The sequence below is a fragment of the Octodon degus genome, unplaced genomic scaffold (assembly GCF_000260255.1).
Source record: "Octodon degus isolate 3935 unplaced genomic scaffold, OctDeg1.0 scaffold00215, whole genome shotgun sequence".
Taxonomy (NCBI): domain Eukaryota; kingdom Metazoa; phylum Chordata; class Mammalia; order Rodentia; family Octodontidae; genus Octodon; species Octodon degus.
The window spans coordinates 855582-877574 of NW_004524791.1; the positions used below are offsets into that span (position 1 = coordinate 855582).

The following is a 21993-nucleotide window of genomic DNA, read 5'->3' on the forward strand; positions in this document are numbered from 1 at the left end:
TCCCACGAACTGCTTTCTCCTCTGCGCCGCCCCTCAGCCACGGCACCCACCCTGGAGCCAGCCAAGAGGCGGCTGTGCCTCTACACACTGGGGGCCACACGAACTTCCCCCTTTAAGTTTGGGTGTCGGGTATTCTGTCTCAGCGACAGGAAAGATAACTAAGACACCCTGAGTTCTAAGGTGCGTGGATGTGAGGTCAGATTAACACACCTGAGAGCTGGAAGGCGACCTAGACACTTCCTGCCTTTTTATTGAACTAGAAAAAAAAAGTCCAATGCTTACGAGCATTGACAGAAGGCCTGAGGCTGTCAGTCAGGAAGGCAGGAGTCTATTTTTAGACCCAGTTCCCTTCACTACAATGGCTAGAAATGCATGCAGGGCAGGAGAGACGCTGCTGTCCTTGCTTCTGCTGAGCACACGGTAGAAACAAGCTACTGAGGTGAGGAGGCAGACGTAGCGCCACAAGGCCACGTCACAAACACACTCATCTTCTGAAGGCAAAACAAAAAATGTGGTGTGAAAACCTGAGAAACACAACATGCAGAAGTAATAGGCTTCCCCTGGTGTGGTGGTGCACGCCTATAATCCCAGCACTGGGGAGGCTAAGACGGGAGGATCACTGAGCTGCGTAGCAAGGCCCTGTACCAAATACATTAAAAGAAAAGACAGAGGTTTGCCAAGACATCAGAAAAATAAGCTATTTAAATAAATCAAAGCTAATCAGAGGAGAGATACAAAAACAGATCTGCGGAAAACTGACTTGAAAACTTAAATGACTCGAGATTTCTAAGCTGCTTTTGTGGTGGAGCAATCAGATTTCATCAGAATTAGCAATGCCGACTTTTACCGAGTAAGCGCCTTTCTTTGCGTTACGGAGCTGCTGGTGTTTCTCTGTTTAATAGCCTTAACTCTTACAGGCCACCATGATCAGAAACGGGAAACGAGTAAGTTAAAATTTAACTGGCGTGTGAAAGCACAGAAGCTGCACAGAGCAACGAGCACACACTGTCACGCTTAAATCCGGCACACATGGCTGCTTGCCCAAGCCCTGACCTTTTCTGGGTGGGCGCTACAGGGGCACAGTGCTGGCTGGCTTTGAACTCGCGATCCTCCCGCCTCAGCCTTCCAGGCGCTGGGGCATGCTCAGCCGTTGAGCTTCTCGTCACGGTGAGCACTTCTGAAATACTTTCTCCTAGCCTTCCAACAGGCACAGGGAAAGGGACATTTTTATACAAATTAATAATTGGTCCTACTCATCTTTTAATGGAGATAAAAAGTGGGGGCTCTGGGGATGCTCAGAGCGGGGCTCCTACCGGCCAGCCTGAGTCCACACCACACCACAGCTGGCCATCGGGGACACTGCTCAGACAAAAGGCCAGGTGAGAGCGCTATGCTGCGGAGAGCTCAGCTATGGGCAGCGGGCTGCTCCTTCAGCTCTCGGGGAAGGGCCACGTGGCCACGTGGCCTGTAGCAGAGGCCAGCTCTTTGAGCCTGGGGCCGAGGCCTGTTCTCAGGCCCCAGACTCGCAGGCTGCCACCCAGGGAAGCCCGGGAGCCCCGACAGGGCTTGTGTTATTTTCACAAGGAGCACTTGGGCCATCCGAGCCATTCTGGCTTTCACAACGGTGCCCTTCCCTTCTGAGCATCTCAAATGCTGCCCTGTGTCAGGCTAAGCCTGACCCCACCATCAGGGACCCCATGTGCAGGCTTAGGCCTAACTCTGACCTGGAGTGCTGGCTGTGTTGCCTCAGCCCCCGCCTCCTTCCTGGAGCCCACTGTCTACAAGCAGGGGGAAACAGCGTGACCCAAAATGTTTCCTCAGCCATTTCCCAAGACTGGATAGAACACTGGGCCAAATGCCACAGGAACAAAAGAGGCACTGCTCTGTGCAGGATGGGAGCCCAGCTGCTGGCTGCTCTTCAGGGCAAGTCGGAGGTCAGAGCCTTCGGCTGGCCAGGAGGGTGAAGCCGGGACCACCCAGCTTCTGAGAAGACCCTGTTGGGGTCCCACCCCCTTCTGCATTCTGCAGGTCGCAGCCTACAGGCTTAGCGGCTCTGGGCTTCTGCCCCACACAACAGTGTTTGTTTTGCCTGTGGCAGCGAAGGTTTCTCAGGCGACAGCAGCACGGCTCTTCCCACGGGGCTCAGCCTGCCCCTGCTCCCTGGACACTGCTGGTGCCAGCACTCCGAGTCTGCCCTGACTCAGCCAGGATAAACACACACACACCGCAGTGTAAGATATGGGCTTTGTTTTTAATAGTTCATAAGCCTTAAAAAGTATTCTCTTCAGATTATAAAAGGTTAAAACTTTAATAGGAACAATCTCGGACAAGCAGGAACAGCACTGATTTGGAAGCTGACAACAACGCAGGACTGCGTGAGCCCCCAGGGCGGCTGTGCGCCTCTCTCGGCCCTGCGTGGCAGCAGGTGCAGGCGCCCACCCCAGCACAGGCTACTGTGGCTCTGCACCAGGCTGGGGCGCGCCCACTCCATGGAAAACGGGCTTCCTCTTGGTGACCCGAAAGCAGCTCCGACTTCGCCTAGCACAGGTGCAGGACAGCCTTATTGATCTCTGGGTTTGTCCAGTCATTGCGAATGTCATCCAGGTGGTTGTCGAAGTCCACGAGCGTCTCGTAGGACCGGCTGTCCAGAAGCGACGCCGAGATCCTCTGTGCCTCCGGCCAGTCCTCACAGTAGTCACTGCGGGGCAGACACAGACAGGTCAGCCTTTCCTTTGGGAATGGCACCCCCCCCAGAGGCCAGGGACACACGCCACTTGCTAGAGGACTGGCAGGGACAGGGAACAGCATGAAGGCCGATGGCTATGGGCCACCTGCCAGCGGGGTGGGGAAGGAGGCGCTGGGTGGCCAGGCACTGCCTTGTGGCGCTACCCAGCGGCTCCACCATTCAAAACCCCCAGCCCCAGCTCCCCAGGAGTCGTGGGGGTGTCACTCACTGGTGAGGGTCTCGGCACCGCCACCTGTTCTCGTGGTGCTCATACACGTGGATTGTTGGCGCTCCACAGTCCATGGTGAACTTGGTGTTGTCCACCTGCGCCAGGAGGGGGCAGGTATGAGCGGGGGGGGCATGAGCTGGTCCCACCGTGCTGCATGCTGGCGCGCCGAGGCAGAGAGGAGCTGAGGAGGGGTGCTGTGCAAGCGATGCCACAGCAGAGCCCCGCCCCGCCCCTCAGGGGCTGCAGCACATTGGGGAGCAGCCCCCACCTCAGTTCCTCCCATTCAGTGGGTCTATGGGGGTGCCTCAGAATCTGCATTTCTTCTTGAGGGGGGGAGAGCTTCACTATACACAGTGAGAACTACAGCTCGGGCTGGCCCTGAACTCACTATATAGCCTGGCTGGATTCAAACTTGTGCACTCTGCCTGCCTGAGCCTCCCAGGCGCTGGGATGACAGGCGTGCGCCACCGCACCCGGCTTGAGCTGCATTTTTTTCTTTCTTTTTTAAATTTTATTTTTTAGAGAAACAAATAGCAATGAGACAGTTTCAAAACGGATTAATAGGGCAGTTTCAATAATTAACACCTTGTACATTGTTATCTTCTTAGTGGTCATCCATACTATAAGATGCAGACAGGATATCCTGTCCAAACACTATTAGTACAAATCTTTCTTCCACTGAATTAAGTGGAAGTCGCTGTATATCTATCCTAACTATTCTGCATATACAACAAAATGGTCCTTCCTTTGTATCCCCTTTTTTGCTTAGTCCTGTCAGAAATGGGTATTCCATTGCATCTAAACACTACAGGTGCGTGAATTCAGCAAAACAATCCAACATGGTCCAGCAGTCCACAACAGTAGTGGGTTATCTGCAGAGGTTGTTGACTTGAGCCTTTCACAGCTCAGCATATTAATATGGCTTTACTTTATATACCTCACTTTTATACTTTTCTGCAGGATGGTTAAGACCAAGATAAAGCAAGACCTATATAGCAAGAAATGTAACTTTGGTATATGATAAGGTCAGTCAAGTCCCCTCAGGATTTATCCTGAGATCCTGTACCTCAGATTGTACATCCTTTGTCAGTGTCAGCCCTGTGGATGAGTCACGGCCATTGCTTGGCCAATGTGCTCTCTGTGAAAGCCTGAGAGAATGTTTTCTCTCCAGGTGACTCTCCTTAGGCACATTCTACATCAATGTTCATGTTGTTGAGCTACCTTTCTTTCTTTCTTTCTTTCTTTCTTTCTTTCTTTCTTTCTTTCTTTCTTTCTTTCTTTCTTTCTCTCTTTCTCTCTTTCTCTCTTTCTCTCTTTCTCTCTTTCTCTCTTTCTTTCTTTTTTGCTCTGAATGCCTTCAGGGCAGGTTTGGCTGGCTAGAGTGTTGTGGGGATCCAACTCCAGCAACCTGAGGCTGACAGCTTTGTGGAAGCCGCCACTTGAAGGCCTGAGCTAGGGCCAGGCCCCCCGAGCTGCATTTCTGACAGCTGCCGTGTGAGGGCCTGGCTGCTGGCAGAGGCACAGGCCTTGAGGGGTGCTGACACCAAGTACCCCACCCACAGCCCTCACCGTGCTTGCCGTGGTGCTCAGACCACAGCCCCGACGCCCCCGGGTCTGCAGATGTGAGCACGCCCACAGAGGTGCAGCGGCCTCCTGCAGACCCGGTCCCCACGAACACAAAGCCGTGGCTTACCATGATGAGCACGGTGTCCACGAAGCCCTCGGCAATTCTGGAGGCCACTTTCTCTGCCACCTGGTTGGGGCTACAGAGAAGGAGCAGTGAGGTCCACCCGCCCCAGTTCTTGCCATAACCCCATCCTGTCCGTGGGGCACAGCCCTCACCACCCAGGACTCCATAGCCAGGGCAGAGGACTGGCACAGCCAGTGAGCTGCACACGCCTGCGGTCCTATGGAGAACATGTGGGCCAGACGAGGGGTGCCCAGGCCCAGCACAGCCCCTCATGTGCCCTCCCTGTTCCCCCGCGCTGCTCCTAACAGGCTGTCCGTTCTTGGTCTTCTGCCTCTCCTCAAGGCCCCGTATTCGGCCCCGACGAGGCTCTCTCCCTCCTCCCTCCTCCGCATCTGAGATTTCTCCAAGAGGCTCCCACGAGGGGCCTGGGGTTTGTTGGTTTTTTTTCTTGTCTTATTTTCTCCACATAATTAGTTCGAGCTTTTGAGGCAGAGACTAGGTTATACACATATATTTTAATGGCCAGTGACCTATAAATCTCTCCCTATGATTGGGCTGAAAAAAGGTCAATATCATCGTATGGAAACAAGTTATTTCATCTGAATGACTGCATTTCATTTCCAAAACAAGATTCAGAGCAACACACAGTAAGTCCTTCCTTGGGAGTGGGCTCTGTGCCTGAAGAGCTGTTCCCCGCTGGGATTTGTTGGGCAGCCAACAGTAGATCTTCTGCAGGACACCTGGGGAGGTTCCAGCTGATGCAGGCTTGCTGCAGGCTCGCTGTCTGTGTCACTCACTGTCCTTTACTTAGCTGGCAGTGTGGCTGGAACCTGGCCTCCCACTCTAGGCACCACTCAGAATGGAGCTCACCGAGGCCCCAGCCTGCGACGTGAGGTGAGGTGGGAGGTGGGCACACCGGGCGGAGGTGGGCACGCCGGGCGGAGGTGGGCACGCCGGGCGGAGGTGAGCACGCCGGGCGGAGGTGGGCACGCCGGGCGGAGGTGGGCACGCCGGGCGGAGGTGAGCACGCCGGGCAGAGGTGAGCACGCCGGGCGGAGGTAGCGGCTTTCACAGAGTGCGCAGTGTGGCCGAGCTCCAAGCATCTGAAAGAGCTCTCTGTCCCTGTGTTTGTTTTGTGCATGATGCACTCAATCTCCATGAAGGAATCTGAGCCCCTCATAGGATGGCATCCAAGTGGGCACCTTGGCACTTACTCGGCAGCACCAGAGTGCTGTCTCTTCTGGAATCAGCTGTCATAGAAGGAACAGGCACACAAAGGGAGAAACCACCTCCCTAATCCCCCTGCCGGCAAGCACAAAGTCAGGTGTCTACACAATTGCTTGCATTTTTTATCGGAAAGCTGTTGACTGAGCCTTTACCTCGGCCAGGGCACTGTGAGGGCACTGAGCTATGCTCATGGAAAATGTTGATCACAAGCAAAACAAAGGCAATTAGGAAGTGACAGACAGAACCTGGGGTAATGACACGAGGATCAGGCAACACACAGAACTTACTCACATCTTCATGTTAGGCCAGGCATGGCGGTGCATGCCTGTCATCCCAGCACTCGAGGCTGAGGGAGGAGGATCACTGCAAGTTCTAGACCAGGCTGGGCTACAAAATAAACTTAAGGCCAGCCAGGCCCTGTCACAAAAAGACAAAAACAAAACAACAACAAAAAAAACCCCAAATCCCTAGCCAGAGATACAGCTCAGCAGTTTAAGTACCTGCCTGGCAAATACAAGGACCTGAGTTCAATCTCTGATACCAAAAACAAAATACAAAAACCCTAATAAAAAGTCCCCAAACAAAACCAAAACTGCATTAAGATATCTACTGCTTAGTCTGATTGTTCTGTGCTCACAGGAGCTAGCATGGCGTTGGCCCCCATCCTGAGCATGCTGCGTTTCTCCCTGCTGTGCGCGCCCAGCTCTGGCTCCAGGGCCAAGAGGCCCATTAGTAAGTTACTGAGAACCAGAAGCAAGCCCTGGCTGCCCCCAGTCTTTACGGGGGCGACACTGTTACCCCGTGATGCTTCCAGAATGACAGCAGGTCTTTAGCCAGGCTTGGCTGAACTGGGGGTGGGTGGCGTGGGGCTCCAGACAGAGGCCAGTGCACTTACGAACTGGGTGGCCACATCATGTTGAGCTGTGTGGGAGTCACTGTCCCTCACAGTGCACCAGGAGGACCAAGAGGGACCACCCCACAGAGCCCAAGGTGTCCCCCAGCACGGTATATGGAGGAGGTAAAACAGAAAGAAGTCCAGGCCACTCATGGGCTGGGAGGGACCCTGACGCCTCTCACCACGCCTAGCTCACGTCCAGCACCTTCTCCCTAAGGACAGTAAGCGTGAAGGTGCGGATCACAAGAGTTCACTCCAATGGGGCCACCAGGCCTCTGGAGAGGAGCAGAGGGGGAAGCTGCACTAAGTGAGGGGCAGGGACTGCTAGAAGGCTGGGTGTCTTAAGTAGGACAGTTTCCTGCTGAGCTGGAAGGAAGAAGAGGGTGTGAGCCAGGCGCCATGCCTGGAGAGGAGAGGTGAACGCCTGTGAGAGGCCGGTGGCCTAGGGTGTGGGCTTGGGGGTGAAAGGTCACGGGAAGGCAGAGGTCTGCACTGTGTGAACTCCAGGCAGATGCACCCCACTTGGACAATGTCCTCTCCTGTGTGCAGGAGCAGGGAGCGCTCCCGCCAAGGATGGCTCCCAGCACTCACAGGCAGGTTCGGAACACTCTCAGCAATTGGAGTTTCTGGGGTGGCCACCTGAGCGCAGCCTCACTTCCTTGAGTCCCTCTGGCATGGTGCAGCCTCTGCTCCTGTGTCACTGCCACCTGTGTCCTCCTCCCGTGTCTCTGGGAGCAGTGCTGTCTCCCGGGTCTCCATACCTGCTATTCCTGAGGGCCTGGTTTAAGGCCCTCCCGCCCTGGGGACCTCTGGGGTCCTGCCAGCGGTGACTCCCACCTGCCCCTGGCTCTCTCTGCAGTCCTGGTCCACTGAGCCCAGCCAGAGTGGGTGGAAGCGTCCTCCATTGTGTCATGTGGAACCTGGCTCCCCAGATAATCCACAGCTGGCCAGTCTCTTCTGTGTAACATGTGACAAAGGCTGGATGCAGAGTCCCACACTGGGCTCCTGCTCAAGATGACAAGCAGGCCCCAAGTGACCAACACCATGGAACAGAATCAAAGAGGTTCAGGAGAGCTGCGCTCCTGCAGGATGGCACTTCCGAGTATCCCAGCAGTGTCTTGGCGCACATCATAAGCACCCCGCATCTCACGGCGGCCTGCCCCCAGAAGGTTCTTGCCTAGACCCAGTCCTCAAGGTACAAGACAGGTGTATTTCTGAAGTATTTGAGTGCCTCTTCAGTGACAGCCACGCTCGGTCACCAGTGCATTCCTTCTAGAAGTGCTGCACGTGAGTGGCTCAACTCCAGGATCCTCCTGTACCAGACTCAGATGCTGGGGGCTGGTGTCTCCGACAGCGAGGAACTCACCTCATGCTGTGCGCACTGTCTAGCTGCCTCTGCTTCTCGGCAGGGTTCAGGCAAAGGCAGGCCCCGGAGGAAATGAGGGGGCTTGAGGGAGAAAGTTGGGCTGGCCCCTCTCGGGGCTGGCTGTGGCCTCAGCCATAGGGCACTGCTTCTCTTGAGGGAGACTTCTTTTGGTGTGCTAAAGATGGAACCCAGGGCTCTGGCACTGAGCTACATCCCTGGCCCCTTAAAAACTTTATTTTGAAGTGCCTGCTTAGGCAAGCGCAGGGACCGGGGTTCAATGCACTGGCTTTGCCCCTGTGTGTGCTGAGTTGGCCAATGAGCCCCAGTGAGGTGGTGCACGTCTGTAATCCCAGTGCTGGGGGGCCGGAAGACAGGAGGATCACTACAAGTCCAATCTGCATAGTGAGACTGTACTAAATACATTTGAAAAAAATTATTTTGAGACAGGACCTTGCTAAATTGCCGAGGCTGGGCTCAAATTTCTGGCCCTCCTGCCTCAGCTTCCCAGACTGCTAATAATGCAGATGTGACCCCCCCCAACACCTGTGGCTCTGAGGCAGACTTTTTCACCTGGCTCCTTCTGTGTTGGCTGAAAGGCTGAGGGACAAGGATGGCAGCTGTCACCAGCTGTGGCCCGGCAACTACTCACAGCCCCAGCTTTAGGTGCAGCCGCTAACTGCCTTCGTCAGTTCCCCTGGTCTGGGGGGGTCTGGTCTTCTCTCAGGATATAGCTGGATGCACACAGGCAAGGTGGCAACCTGTGCAGCTTTGCTCACGAGTGAGAGCCCCACTCGGGAGTCTCTGGGAGAGGAGCTGGAGCCAACTTAATGCCAGGCCTGAGGGCCAAACCTGGAAGCCGCGGTGTCCATCCCACGAGGAGCCCTGCCTTGCCTTTCTCACCCTGGCTTGGGACTGGTGGGAGTAGGCTGAGCAGAACAGGCAGCAAGGCTGACTGCTGCGTTCACTGTACAAGTTCTTTTAAGCACAAGGTCAGTGCCACATAGAATCTCAGTCAGTACAAGTGTCCACACAGCGCTCTCACAGTCACAGGCACAGAGGTGGGGAGGGATGAATGCCTGGCGCCTGCACAGCAGGGTCACCAGCGCCTCAGTGCAGGCCCCGCCCAGCGGCCACCCTTCCAGCCCAGGAAGGTTGCTTCCACATACCTGGCATCCTTTACACGTTCATTAGCTTGATAGTAACCAGCAATCACATAACTGTTATCTTTGCACCATGAGTCAATCTGAAAAGGGAACACAAATTGAGAGATGAATGCTTTTCCCTTAATAAAGCTCAGTAACTACAGGAGCCAGAAAAAACCCCAAATCTAGAGGGCAGGGAAACCAGAAGGGACAGGGTCCTCCTCTGGACAGGTTCTGTACGGGCTGGGTGTGGGCATTCCGGACTCAACAATGGGAGCTCTTGTCGACAGATTATTAAACTGTGAGAGTGTCATGGAGGGAAGACATCTCCACCCAATTCTCTTGTGAGACACAGCAGTGGGCCACAATAGGGCTCAAAAATCCTAAGATCCCTTGGGCCAGGGAGGTAGCTCAGGGGCACTAAGTGTCTACCTGGCAAGCGCAAGGTCCTGAGTTCTACCCCTGGTACAAACAAAACAAAACAAAACAAAACCCTCCTAAGAGCCCTTAAACCAGTGGTGGTGAACCTACAGCATGCATCCTGCAGTGGGCACGCATAGCTCCAGCAGCTGAACGAACACTCAAGTGCAACTGCTGCACAGCCAGGAGGGAGCAAGGCCAGCCTGGGGAGGCCACAGTGCCCTCCACACTGGGCCCCGGGTGAACGGCACAGGCAGGCAGGGTGCAAACACACGCTTACTTAATTCCCTACTGCTCTGCTTCCAAAAGGGAGCCTGGAGGCAGACTTTGGAAGTTTCATAACACCGCTCCTCTCTCATCAGATTTAGCTTCCTCCAGGTCTAATACCATTATTAAAAACAACAAAAGGCCACGCTGTTTTGCTGTAATGGAGCGCTAACACACTGTGATAGAGTCTACTCTCGTTCTGCAGAAGAGGCGGCAAAACTCGTAGCTCGGTGGTTTTCTATTTGCTTGCAGGGAGTTCCCTAGTTAAAGTGTGCAGGGCTGGGATGTGGCTTGGCAGTGCCTGCTTTCCCTGCATGTGTGAGGCCCTGGATCTTACCCCTACCACTGGAAAGGATGAAGAAAAAAGAGTGTGGGCTTAAAACATCAGCTATTGCTTTGTCCTGAATTCTCATTCAGGCCTCTGGCTTCGTGACTGAAAGCAGACAATGCAAGATAGTCCACAGGTCCCAGGCTCACAGGATCCAAATACTTCTGGTCTCCTTGGAGCTCACAAATTACCATCTTGGGTCAAAACCAGGGCTCGCTGAACAACTGGACACTCTGGTCCATTCTGTTGTTCAGCCGGGGAGGAGCAGAGCCAGCCTGGGGAGCCGTGAGTCACGCTGACAAAAAATTACGGTTACATGCCCCAAATACTCACAAAGGCTCTATCACTGTGGCTCTGCTGTAAAGCACTCCAAAGCTAATTCTACTGTGCTTATATCACCTCCTAAGGGAATAGGTTCTAGACACTTCCTCTTGCTGCTTAGAATAATTTCTTTTACTTCTTTCTGAACTTCCATTTAGCACCAAAGGGTTTAGTTCTAGCTTGGGGTTTGGCCCTGCTCCCTGAACCCAAGCCCATGTGATGTGCTGGCCCTCTGTGTAGTGCTCCTGAGGATTAGGTGACACTGGGACGAGGCAAGACAGCCGCTTCAAGTAGGGTACCCTCCTGATCCTGGCAGTGCACCAGGTGGCAGGCACTGTGGGGCTTCCCCTTTGCTGCTATGCTAAGCAGAGGACCACGGGCTCACAGGGGCCAGCTCCTTCTCAAGTCTGCTGCTGACCCTGCCATGACATGGAAGGGCGAGGGTCCCTGCATCGTGGGAGGAGGAGGAAGAGGAGGAAAAGCAGGGAGAGGATGTGGAGCAGAGGTGCCTCCCGGACAGGCAGGTGGCGGGAGGCACAGGAGTTGGCACAGGTGGTGGTGGCAGCAGGAGAGCCGGCTGGAAGTGGGAGAGGCACGCAACTGGAGGAAGCAGAGTGTACAGAGCAGTGGGGGATCAAGGTGAGGGAAGCGGGCACAGAGGGTTTAGGGACACAGCGGGTTTAGGCTGGCTTCCCGCTCACAGTTTATGGGGTTTTGCTATTAGGAATAATTCCTTCACTACCTACGTCAAAGGGCTGTAAGGATAAATAACCTAAGTACTTAAAAAACAGAAATGCATGATGTTTTTAAAATGGAAAATTACAACAAAAAGCTTTTCACAGGAATTGACTGTTACCCCTGATGGATTACATGGCAAGTCCTCACCACTCACCAAAAATAGTCCCGACAAAAACGAAAAGAACTGGAAGAATATGGCCTGGCTTCTACAACTGCAGATTTAGCTGTTTTGTTAAAAATTAATCTTCCATGGAGACATACTGATAAACCATAGCTCTGAACCTGGAGATTTTGCAGGGCCTTCAGGTTATAAGGTGACTTAGTCGAAGCTAAATAATATAATTTTTTAAAAAATGTATTTGCTATAGGGTCTCAGTACACAGCTTTGACTCCTAGCGATCCTCCTGTTTCCATCCTCCCCAGCACTGGGATTACAGGCAAGTGCCACCACGCCCGGACTCAGTTCGCCCAAGGGCAGGGTCAGCACACTATGTAGTGCTGGGGATTGAACCCTGGTCCCTGTGCTTGACTAAGTGGGTGCTTAGTCCACTGAGCTATCTCTATGGCCCCTAAATAATCTAAATTTAACGTCTTAGTTATCATATAAATTAAGGAAATAGTACAAATTCAAATTGTGTAACTGTAACATGGTCTTCTGGGCGAGTCATACTATAAAATTTCCTCCACAATCCTGTCTAAATGTTCTGTCATTTGCATTGGATTGTTCTTTTCATACGTGTTATACACTGAGGCTGAAACCCAGAGTTGTGGTGGCCTGAAGGAAGGGCGTAGACAACCTGGTGAGGAAAGTGACTGCAGGGGTCGAGTGGACCTCATGCACTGGCCGGGGCCTGGACCTCGAGGGCCTGAGGGGAGCAGTGCGATGGGGCAGGGGGAGTGAGGTCAGAATGGTGCCCCGGATGCTCGCTCGCAGTCTTCCTTCCTAGGTAAGGGCTGGGAGGCAGCCCTTTGGGGGAAACTCACATAAAGGTGGGTGCTCGATGCTCTCAAGACTGCACGCATTTCCTAAAGCTGGAACATAACCCCTAACTCTGGAAAGGTGAATTAAGAGCAGTGAAAGTGATCTGGACACTGCCAGTAAGGTTCCAGGGTGTCTGGCTGGGAGAAGCCCTTAAGCAGCTCCGGGTGGTGACACATGCTTCACCAGCTCCTCTGGAAGCTGAGGCAGAAGGATTGCAACATCTGAGCCAGGCTGGGCAACACAGCAAGACTCTGCCTCAAAATAAAAAGAAAAAGGTCTGGGGACGCAGCTGTGGGCTTGATATCCAGGTCCGTCTGTCTGTCCACTGTGAGTGTTGCCCCCCTCCTCCCTGCTGCAGCATGGGATTTTCCTTTTCCTTTCTGGCTGCTACTCAGTGGCCCCTCTTTCACCTGTCCTGTAAAAGCTGGAGTTCCTCAAGCTTTTTGCACCAGTGTCCCCAGCTGATCTGATCCACTGTTACCTCAAGTAACCAAAGGCTGTGGCTCTCTGTCTATTCCTCCAGCCCAGTTATCCTTTTAGCTCTAGGTTCGTTTTCCTCTTAGTACCAAAACTTCATCCGCACATCCTAAACTCAACGCGTGTAACCCCTCCCCTGAAAGCTGTGTCTCTGTCCATGTTCCCTCAGGGTGCTCTACCAGAGCGCTCTAAGACAAAGCTACAGCCCAGCTGTCTTGTTTCCTAGCCCCACACTCATGTGTCCACACAGGCTATCACAGGCCACGGGCGCTCTCCTGCCCAGCGGCCACACCACGCTCGGTTAAGCTATCTCCCTTCCTCTCAATCTTGAGTTAACACCTGACTCAGACTCCCTTTGCGCTGCAGGGTGGTGCCACGCAGAAAGACGCAAGCCTCATCCTGCAACTCTCCTCTCGGGCTTCCCTCTATCTGCAGAACAGTGCCGCGGCACCTCTGCGTGACCCTCTTCAGAGTGTGCCCACCTCCTCCTGCCCACCCACTCTGCCCGCTCCCTCACCCCTCTGGCCTGCACACTCGGGCCTGTCCGCCCCGAATGCTCTCCGTCCACGCCATGCTCCTCCTGAGGTCACCAGGGTGCTCCACACTCACATGTTCCCTTCGATGGCCCTGACTCCCTGAGCCCGGAGAGGCAGACTTTTCTCTCAGATCTCTTGCCACTGTAACCTCGCCTGTGACATTTATCCTTCATTACGTGCTTGTCAGGTTGCTGTAAGTTCAAGTGCCTAGTACTGGTGGTCACAGCCCCACAGCTCCTCGAGCAGGTGCCTAGCACAAAACATACCCAAGAGACATTTAGTGGAGAACTGGATGATCTCATACAGTGCTCCTGGTGGCTAGGCATGGTGGCATATGTCTGCAATTCCAGCTCCTTGGGAGGCTGAGGCAGGAGGCTGGCATGTTCAAAGTCATCCTTTTTTTTTTTAATATATATATAAGGTAATTTTATTTAATTAATTTATTCTTTGTGGCCAGTTCCACCCACCCTGGGGGTGGGCTAGTGTGACATGTGGTGCCGGGGATCTAACCGTGGTCCCTGCGCTTTTGTCTAAGCTTGCCTAAGCAGGCGTTTTAGATCACTGAGCTATATCTCACAGGTCCCTCAAAGCCGTCCTGAGCAGCTCAGCAAGATCCTGTCTCAAAGTTAAGAAAACAACAGGCATCTCTGTGCATCTAGCTCCTTGCAAGTGAAGGCATCTCAGAGATTCAATTGCTCTGCGGTCTCCTCAATAACAGAATGAGAGAGGTGGTTGGAAAAGACCTGGGTTAAAAGACGCTCGTGGGCCAGGGAGCCAGCTCCATGGCATAAGCACCTCACCAGCACATGTGAGGTCTTGATTTCGATCCCTGGTACTGCAAAAAACAAAAAAAAAAAACCACGCTCGTGTTCCCCCAACATGTTTCAGGTCCTGACAGCCCATTTCTTCAGAAATGAAAATGACTGCTTTTATAAACATTTGTCTCCTTGTTTGTTACCTGTCTTCAGTCCAGAAATGCTATGAAGAAATTCACAGCATGACTCAGTTTAACTTTAACAGACATTCTGAGACGTGCCCAACAACCGTAGGACAGCTCGCCCAAAGGCACTTCTTACTTGCCATGACTTTACTTCGTGTTTTAATTATCTCAATTAAGAAATGGATCCATTTTACTTAGTGGGAGGCATAAAGAATTTCTACCTACACCTTCTGAAACCTCGCTGGAATCAACTGGTACTTTTTAGCACCACAGTTTATTCTTTGATGGCAAATACGCAGCAGCTCATCCGGGGCAGGTGCGTTCGAGGCTGCAGGTTACCTCCCCTTCAAGTTTCATCAACTCAGTGGAATCACTACATGGCTCTCCCGTCCCTTCATTGATCTCCATAACTAAAAAGCTACCGGTCCGAAGCCTCCTACCACTTAGTTTACCCGTGGCACATCTTTTCGTCATTGCACTTCAGTGAGGTACTCACTGCACGCAGAAACACATTCATGCTGGAGACAGGACACATCTGCTCCTGCTTTTTGATTTTACGAAAATTCTATAGCACGGAGGAATTCTAGATAGGTTCTAACCACTACAAGGAGCAGACACTCTTGACCCACGCATCTCGGGCATGTGCGAGGGGAGAAAGGCCGAGACCGCCGGGAACCCCCAGCTCGACACCCACAACGTCGCCCAGGGAAGGACGCTCGGTTCTTCCAGGGCTATCAGCTCGGGGGGGCAGGATGCCCGGGACGCCGCTCGCGCTTACCAGGGTGAGGGCCACCTCCAGCATGGGCGCCAGGGCCAGCGTGCCGTGGAAGAGGGGGATGCAGTCCACGAAGAGCGTGTGGGGGGCGCCCGGGCCGCCGAGCGGCAGGTGGTCCTTGCGCGGCTTCTGCTTCTCCGCCACGAGCAGCCCATTGACGGCGCAGTGCGGATACTTGGCGCCGTGCAGCAGCATCTTGCAGTAGGCCTGGGTGGTCAGCTTCACCCCGGGCATGCTGAGCCCGGCGGGCCCCGGAGGCCCCGGCCGCGCGGCGGAGGCCTGGACGCTCTGCCCGGCCGCGCGGCACCTCAGCGGAGAAGCAGGACGAGGCGGCGGCGGTCTCCGTCGTGGGCCGGGCTGGCAGCTCCTGCAAGGCTGGCCGCCTCCCGCCCCTCGGACGCCTCCGGCCCGACCCGAGCTTCTCACCGGCCCGCCGGAAAGTGGGTCCCTCGGCGCCTGCCGGAAAGCAGCCCGGCCCGGCGTTTCCCGTCGTCCTCAGCGCGCGACCTCCAGGCGCCGACAGGGCGGGGCCTCCTCGATCCCGTGGTGCTCCGCGGCGCGACCTCCTCCTGCTTCCGGCCGTGGCTTCCTTCTTCCGGTCGCTGGCACCCCGGACGCAGAGGGCGGACGGTCGAGGCGGTCACGGTGGAGCGGCGGCGGGTGAGGCGCGAGGCGGCTGGCTTTGGCTGGCGAATTGCGAGCCGCGCAGGCTTCGGAGTTCGGGAGCTACGGCGTTCGTACGCCCGCAGCCGTCGGCCGGCGCCAGCGGGAAGCGGCGGGTGGGCCGGGGGCGCAGGGATAAGAGCCCGGCCGGCGTCCGGGCGCGGGAGGCCGTGGGGCGGCGGCGTCGGTGCCGGCGGAGCGTGGGGCCCGGCTGCACGCGTCCCGCTGCCGACTGGCGCGCGGCCTCGGGCTCTGACCTTGGGACGCCCGCTGGCCCTGCGCCTGCGGCCTCGGCTTCCCCCCGCGAACCCCCTGCAGGCCCGGGCGGCGGCGGGCGCAGCCCGCGTACTGTTGCTGCTTCTGCCCAGGGAGGCGTTTCCTCAGCGCTGCCAAGCCCCATGGCCTTTCAGGAGCTCCAGAGGGGCGTCCTAGAAGGGAACCCGTGGTGTGCTGGGCCCTGGGCGGCGGGTGCGGGTGCCCGGGCGGCGTCTGCGTCGTGCGTTGTCCGCGGGGATTGGCAGTGGAGCAGGCAGTGCGCGCAGCCTTCTCGATTGCCCTTCCCAGTGTATGCGTGCCTCAGGTCCGTGCCACCCTCCGTGTGAGCGGTTCTTTTTTACCAAGGACAGAACTTACAGTGGTGATGTAAAGCTTTACTGATTGCTGGCTTCTTCAGTCATCTTAAAATTTCTATTTTTTTTAAAAGCCTCTTTTCTGGTAGTTGGGTAAGCGTGTGTGTCTTATGGCACTTGGTTTATTACAAAGCTCCGAAAAACACTGTTAAACAGTTTCAGCTTGGGTTACTTTGTGAATTCAGAATCCGTTATATAAAGAATGAGTCATTTCGCAGGCCGAGGTGGTGCGCGCCTGCAATCCCAGCCCTTGGGAGACTGAGTTAGGGGGACCGCTGAGAGTTCAGAGCCGGCCTGGGCTATAGAGTGAGACCTCGCCTAAAAAAGACGTCATTTCTGTTGGGGAGAAGCAAACAAATGAGTTCCATTTACTTCCAGAGTGCTCTGGGCCGGAACGATGGGCTTAGCCTGCGAGGTGGGCGCCTCACTCATAGCGCAGGTGTTTGTTTTTATCTTTCAGGATGCTGGCTACCAGGGTATTTAGCGTAATCGGCAGGCGAGCCATTTCAACCTCTGCGTGTGTGCGAGCGCACGGTAAGTGAGAATTCCCTTGCTTTTTAAACAGACTGAGCCAGTTTCATTTTGCTCCTGCTGTGCTTGGGGTCTGTGCTGGGCTGGCTTAGAGGGAGACACCCATGATTCAGCAGGTTCACTCCAGGTGAAAGTGTGTTCATGATTCCTGTTGAATTCTGCTTTGGTCCTTTACTTGTGCTGTTACTTCCTTTTGTTTCTTGCTTTCCTTCAAATTTTGAGGTTCAAGTTCTACTTGTGTTCAGAGATCTTCTCTGACTGACTTTAATGATAATGATCTTTTTCCCCAGCAGGACTCCTAGATATCTGACTTCTGTTCACATCACAGAGGCAGCGAAAGCAGAGGAGCTTGGGTTTCCGTTTGAGCTGGGTTTAAGGCTCATTTCTATGTTGGATTAGCTACTTAAATTTAAGAGTCTATTTCCTGAACCAGAAGTGGTGGTACATACCTATAATTATGGCCTTCCAGCGGCTGAGGCAGGAGGATCACTGCAAGGGCTAGACCAGCCTGAGCTGCTTAGGGACTCGTGGGTCAGCCCTGAGTTATGTACTAAGACCTTTGTGTCCAAAGAAAAAAAAGAAAACGTGAGAATCTACAAGTTTTAAGTTTTGTGTCTAGCCTGGAGCTGGTTTAGTTTTGTATTTGTTAAGCGAGTCCTCTGTATGAGACCCACTTAGCTGTAGTGAATAGAAAGAGTGAGCTTTGGACCTTTCCACTGTATGTCTGCAGCATGGAGAGGGACAGATAGGTGAAGGTAGTGTTTTAGTAAGCTGTGCTCCAGAGTAGAAGCTTTTTAGTCTGACCTGGGCCCAGGAAAGGTGTGCAGAGGATCACTGCTGCCGCAGAGTGAGAGGGTTGGGTGGGAGGCTTGGGCTGTGTTCTGGTGGGCAGCTACCTCCCACCAGCGCTGCGCCTCAGCCTGCAATGGACCTCTTTTTTTGCACTGTTCCGTGTGCTACTGGGAGGGTGCTGCGGGCAGACACAGACTGAGAGGCGCCACTCACTACAGTAGCCTGTTGTCCCAAAAAGCGGGGAAAGGGGAACTCTTGTTTCTGAGTGCACAGGGAAAGTCGTGTTCCTTGCAACCCTGGACAGTCAGTGGTGACAAGATGGCGTTTTCCTTCCAGTTTGGCGTGGCTGATAGGTTTTCTTTTTTGTGTGTTTGTTCTGTGTGCATTTCAAGTGAATGAAGTACTGTGTTCAAATACAGTACTGTAGACAAATCTTTAACTTTTAATTCTTTTTTGCATTTTTTAGGACAGGGTCTACGGGTCTCACTGCGTAGATTTGACTCGCAGTGATCCTCCTGTTTACAGCTTCCCAAGTGCTGGATTACGGGCGCATGCCACCATGCCCAGTCTCAATCTCCGTCTCAGAGTGCCCCAGGGGTGGGGTTAGCACAGCAGGTCCAGGGATTGAACTCCCAACCCCTTGTGTCTGCCTAAGCAGGCGCTTTAATCCGATGAGCTATTTGACTGACTCTTAACTGATGAGCATTATGCATGTGTAATACAGAAATCTTTCCTCAGCTTAAAAATCTTAAAGCAGCAGGGGACACCATTGTTGGGCAGGCGTATTTGTACAGTGAAAGGTCCGATGTGTTTTTTTTTTTTGAGAAGGTGGAAACCTATGAAATTTGTGAATTTATAGGAAGTTCCATCTCGGTTTATGGGAGAAAGGGACAGCCCACCCACAGAAAGATAATGGCTCATATTTACACAGGCGTTGTCTAAGATGGAGTACTTTTGCAGTACTTTTTTTAAAAATAGGATTGTTTGGCATGTGGCCCTCTCCCCCACAGCATCCAGATCTCTGAGGAAACGAAGTCCAGAGTTGGCCATTTTTTTCTAGAATATGCTGTCTTATGGCTAGTGTGCTCCAAGGTTTACATCTTTGTACCAACTTTGTGAGGTAATCCATATAATACTGATTCTGGAATGTTTCATACCCTAACGAATGCCCAGTGTGTAAGGTGAGTGCTTCAAATCTAGAGATCTCTTAATGGGCTGAACTTGGTGGGAATTTCTGGTGTATAGTCATTCTTCGGTTTCTTCATTGTTTCACTAGATTTATGAGGGGGCTGGGGAGATGGCTCAGTAGAATAAGCGCTTGTCTGACAAGCCAAAGGGCCTGAGTTCAATCCCCAGTTCTGCCAAAAAAGTCAATAGATTTATGAGTTAAAATTGAATGGTAGCCCTGGTTATTCGGTCGTAGGTGGCACTGCTCACTGCAGGTCTGCGGTGAGCACCTAATGTGAACTGCTTGCTCAGGGCCCTGTGTTGTGTTGTACTATGAACTGGATTGGGGATTATAACCACTAGTGGGGTGGAGTGCTTCTGCAAGGCGTCTTCCCCTAGTTAAGATGCGGCCTGCTCTTGTGGGTCTGGGGCAGAGCTGAAGAAGCAGCAGGGCCTGGCGCTGATTCTTTTCCACTGAGGTCCTAGTCCACTTGGCTCCGCCCCATGTGTGTGCATCCCTGTGTGAGTCTGGTATTTCCTGCTGAATAGGCACCACCTGCAGCAGTTGCTGGTTTGTGTGCCAGCGTCCCATATGTCCAGCGCCCCCTCGGGGGGCAGGACCATTGGGCAGGACCCACTGAATTAGTGATGGCTTGCCCAGCTCCAGAGCCTGTCCCGTGGTGTTCTTGTTACGTTGAGCTCCTTGAAGCAGTGAGTCCCTTGCAGCAGCAGCAGCAGCAGGGCATCGGTGTAGTCCAGTTTCAGGCAAGCCAGGGGCCCTGAGCGTCCGGGTCTGACATCTGGTCACTAGCTGTGGATGGTGCCATCTTGGGGCTGTGGCCTGGGTCACCGGCTCTCTTTCCTTCTGGCCTTCATTCTGCTAAGCATTTGCTGTCCTTAGGGAGTGTGGTGAAGAGTGAAGACTATGCCCTCCCCAGCTATGTGGATCGGCGCGACTACCCCCTGCCTGACGTGGCTTATGTCAAGCAGCTGTCTGCCAGCCAGAAGGCCCTGAAGGAGAAGGAGAAAGCCTCGTGGAGCAGCCTGACCCGGGATGAGAAAGTCGAGCGTGGGTATCTCGGGAAGTGGGTGGGGCTGGTGCAGCACAGAGCGGGTAAGGTTTGGTTCCTGAGGGCCCCGATGTTCTTCCTGTGCCAGTGTACCGCATTCAGTTCAATGAGAGCTTTGCGGAGATGAACAGGGCCACCAATGAGTGGAAGACGGTGGTGGGCGCCGCCATGTTCTTCATTGGCTTCACGGCCCTCTTGCTGATCTGGGAGAAGTTCTATGGTGAGTGGGAGCTGGGAAGGTGGGGTGTGGGCTGGGAGCCCAGGGGTTCTTGCTCCTTGTTTGGCAGTGTCTTAGGTACCTTTCTCTCGTTGCTGGGACAAAATACGTGACACCCAAAGTTAAAGTTTATTTAGTTTACAGTGGAACTTTCAGTCCATTCTTGGTTGGCTCCAAGGCAGAGTGGCACATGGCAGAAGGCAGCCTTTCATGCAGTGGGAAACAGCAAAGAGCAAAAGCCAGGAGTAGCAGTGGCAGAGCGACAGGAGGCAAAGAGCAAGGCTCTCTTCCTTACTTAAATTGCATTCAGGCTGTCTGCCCACTCCGCACTGTGCGTAGCACTCACCCGTAATCCCAGCATTGGATCATGAATTAATCACAAAGCCTAGAAGCCCGCCCCAGTGACTACATGAGGCTTTGGGGACACCTGGGTACAAACCATTATAGGCAGTGAGGCGGTACCTCTGGAGTGCACTGCCTTGATTGGCAGCAGCTGCCTAAGATGACCTAGTGGCCAGGCCAGGAGGACCTGTCTGCGGATGTCCTTACCCCCGGTTGCAGCTTGTCCCTTGCATGCGTCTGGGGCTTGGGGCTTATGTCTCTCACCCTGCTGTGGTGCCAGTGAGGCGGCCTGCTCGCTCTAGCAGCGCCTTGCCGACTCCTGTCTGGCAGAGCAGCATTTGCTTTCAGAGCATGCTCGCTCTCGTGCCTTTGGTCTGAGTGTGGATGAGGGCTGGCTGCACACCCGAATGTTCACCTGACACCTGTGTGGCTCTGGTGGCTGTGCCTATGCCGGCCTGGAGTCCCTGCCCCCTGCAGCTGTTGGAGACCATGCTCTGCTCTAATTCACTGAGCAAAGAAATAGCACTCCCCAGAATTGCTGTTGCCCAGAACGGAGCTGTCTGGGGGGGCTCGAGTGCCCTGGGGCAGTGCCGTGGAGGCGGCCTCACGCTGTCGTCCTGAACCGCAGTGTACGGCCCCGTCCCGCATACCTTCGACAAGGAGTGGGTGGCCATGCAGACCAAGAGGATGCTTGACATGAAGGTGAGCCCCATCCAGGGCTTCTCTGCCAAGTGGGACTACGACAAGAACGAGTGGAAGAAGTGAGTCTGCCATGCTGGAACAACTCCTGCAGCATCGTGTCCGCTGCACCGAGGCTAATAAACCACCTGTGTACGTGAGCGCCTGATGTGTGGCTCTTTCTTTGAGGGTGACTAAGGGGAAGTGCCTTAATTTGAAAAATGGGGTTCCACCACATGCGGAAGCAAGTGCACTGTGGATAAGCGAAGTGACAAGTCTGGTGTCCCACACTGTCCAGGTGACATTCTGCACATGCTCAAAGCTAGCTGGGTTGGTGGCCATGCCTGTGATTCTAGCACTCAAGAGGGTGAGGTAGGCAGACTGCAAGTTTGAGCTTAGCGCTGGTATCTTAGCAACTTGGTGAGACCTTTTCTCAAAATGTAAAAACATAAGAGCTGGAGATGCAGCACATTGTGAAAGTCCTGGGTTCAATTCCCAGTACTACCAAAAAAGTAAATCCATTACAGTAGCCAGACCTACAGAAGCTCACAGCCACTTTCCCCCGTGTCCGTCCATCCCTCCATTGCCCAGGGCTCCTTTGCAACTGGCCTTCCTGGCTGCTGCTGAACGCTGGGGTTGGGGCTGGGGCTCGGGCTCGGGCTCGGGCTCGGGCTCTGAGGCAGACTGCTCTGCTGCACCATAAGCTAAGGTCATGAATGCCATTCTGACCCCTGGCAGGCCTCTGGACCTCCTGTGATCTACTGTACGCAGGTGCCAGCTCCTTTCTGTCCATAGGCCCACCCTGCGGAGCCCATCCCTGGGTGCATGACATGCTAAAAGCAGTGG

At 54.0% G+C, this 21993-nt stretch overlaps 2 protein-coding genes across 4 annotated transcripts; one reads left to right on the forward strand and one right to left on the reverse strand.

Annotated features, from left to right (window-relative positions):
* Positions 1-2232: 2232 nt before the first annotated feature.
* Positions 2233-15414, reverse strand: Emc8 (ER membrane protein complex subunit 8). The gene is made up of 5 exons (XM_004644973.2): positions 15062-15414; positions 9299-9375; positions 4648-4717; positions 2955-3049; positions 2233-2698 (listed from the first exon to the last, which is right to left on the reverse strand). The coding sequence occupies exons 1-5, from the start codon at positions 15290-15292 to the stop codon at positions 2539-2541; spliced, it is 633 nt and encodes a 210-aa protein (XP_004645030.1). The 5' UTR covers positions 15293-15414; the 3' UTR covers positions 2233-2538.
* On the forward strand, positions 11267-21308 carry LOC101591352. Of its 3 annotated transcripts, XM_023705194.1 has the most exons (6): positions 11267-11271; positions 15832-15837; positions 16811-16884; positions 19742-19909; positions 19999-20130; positions 21098-21308. In XM_023705194.1, the coding sequence occupies exons 3-6, from the start codon at positions 16812-16814 to the stop codon at positions 21232-21234; spliced, it is 510 nt and encodes a 169-aa protein (XP_023560962.1). In that variant the 5' UTR covers positions 11267-11271; positions 15832-15837; position 16811; the 3' UTR covers positions 21235-21308. The 3 variants fall into 3 exon arrangements, with proteins under 3 accessions (XP_023560962.1, XP_004645031.1, XP_023560961.1); XM_004644974.3 differs by lacking the exons at positions 11267-11271; positions 15832-15837 and adding an exon at positions 15614-15718; XM_023705193.1 differs by lacking the exon at positions 11267-11271 and having other exon boundaries at positions 15813-15837.
* The last annotated feature ends 685 nt before the right edge of the window (positions 21309-21993 follow it).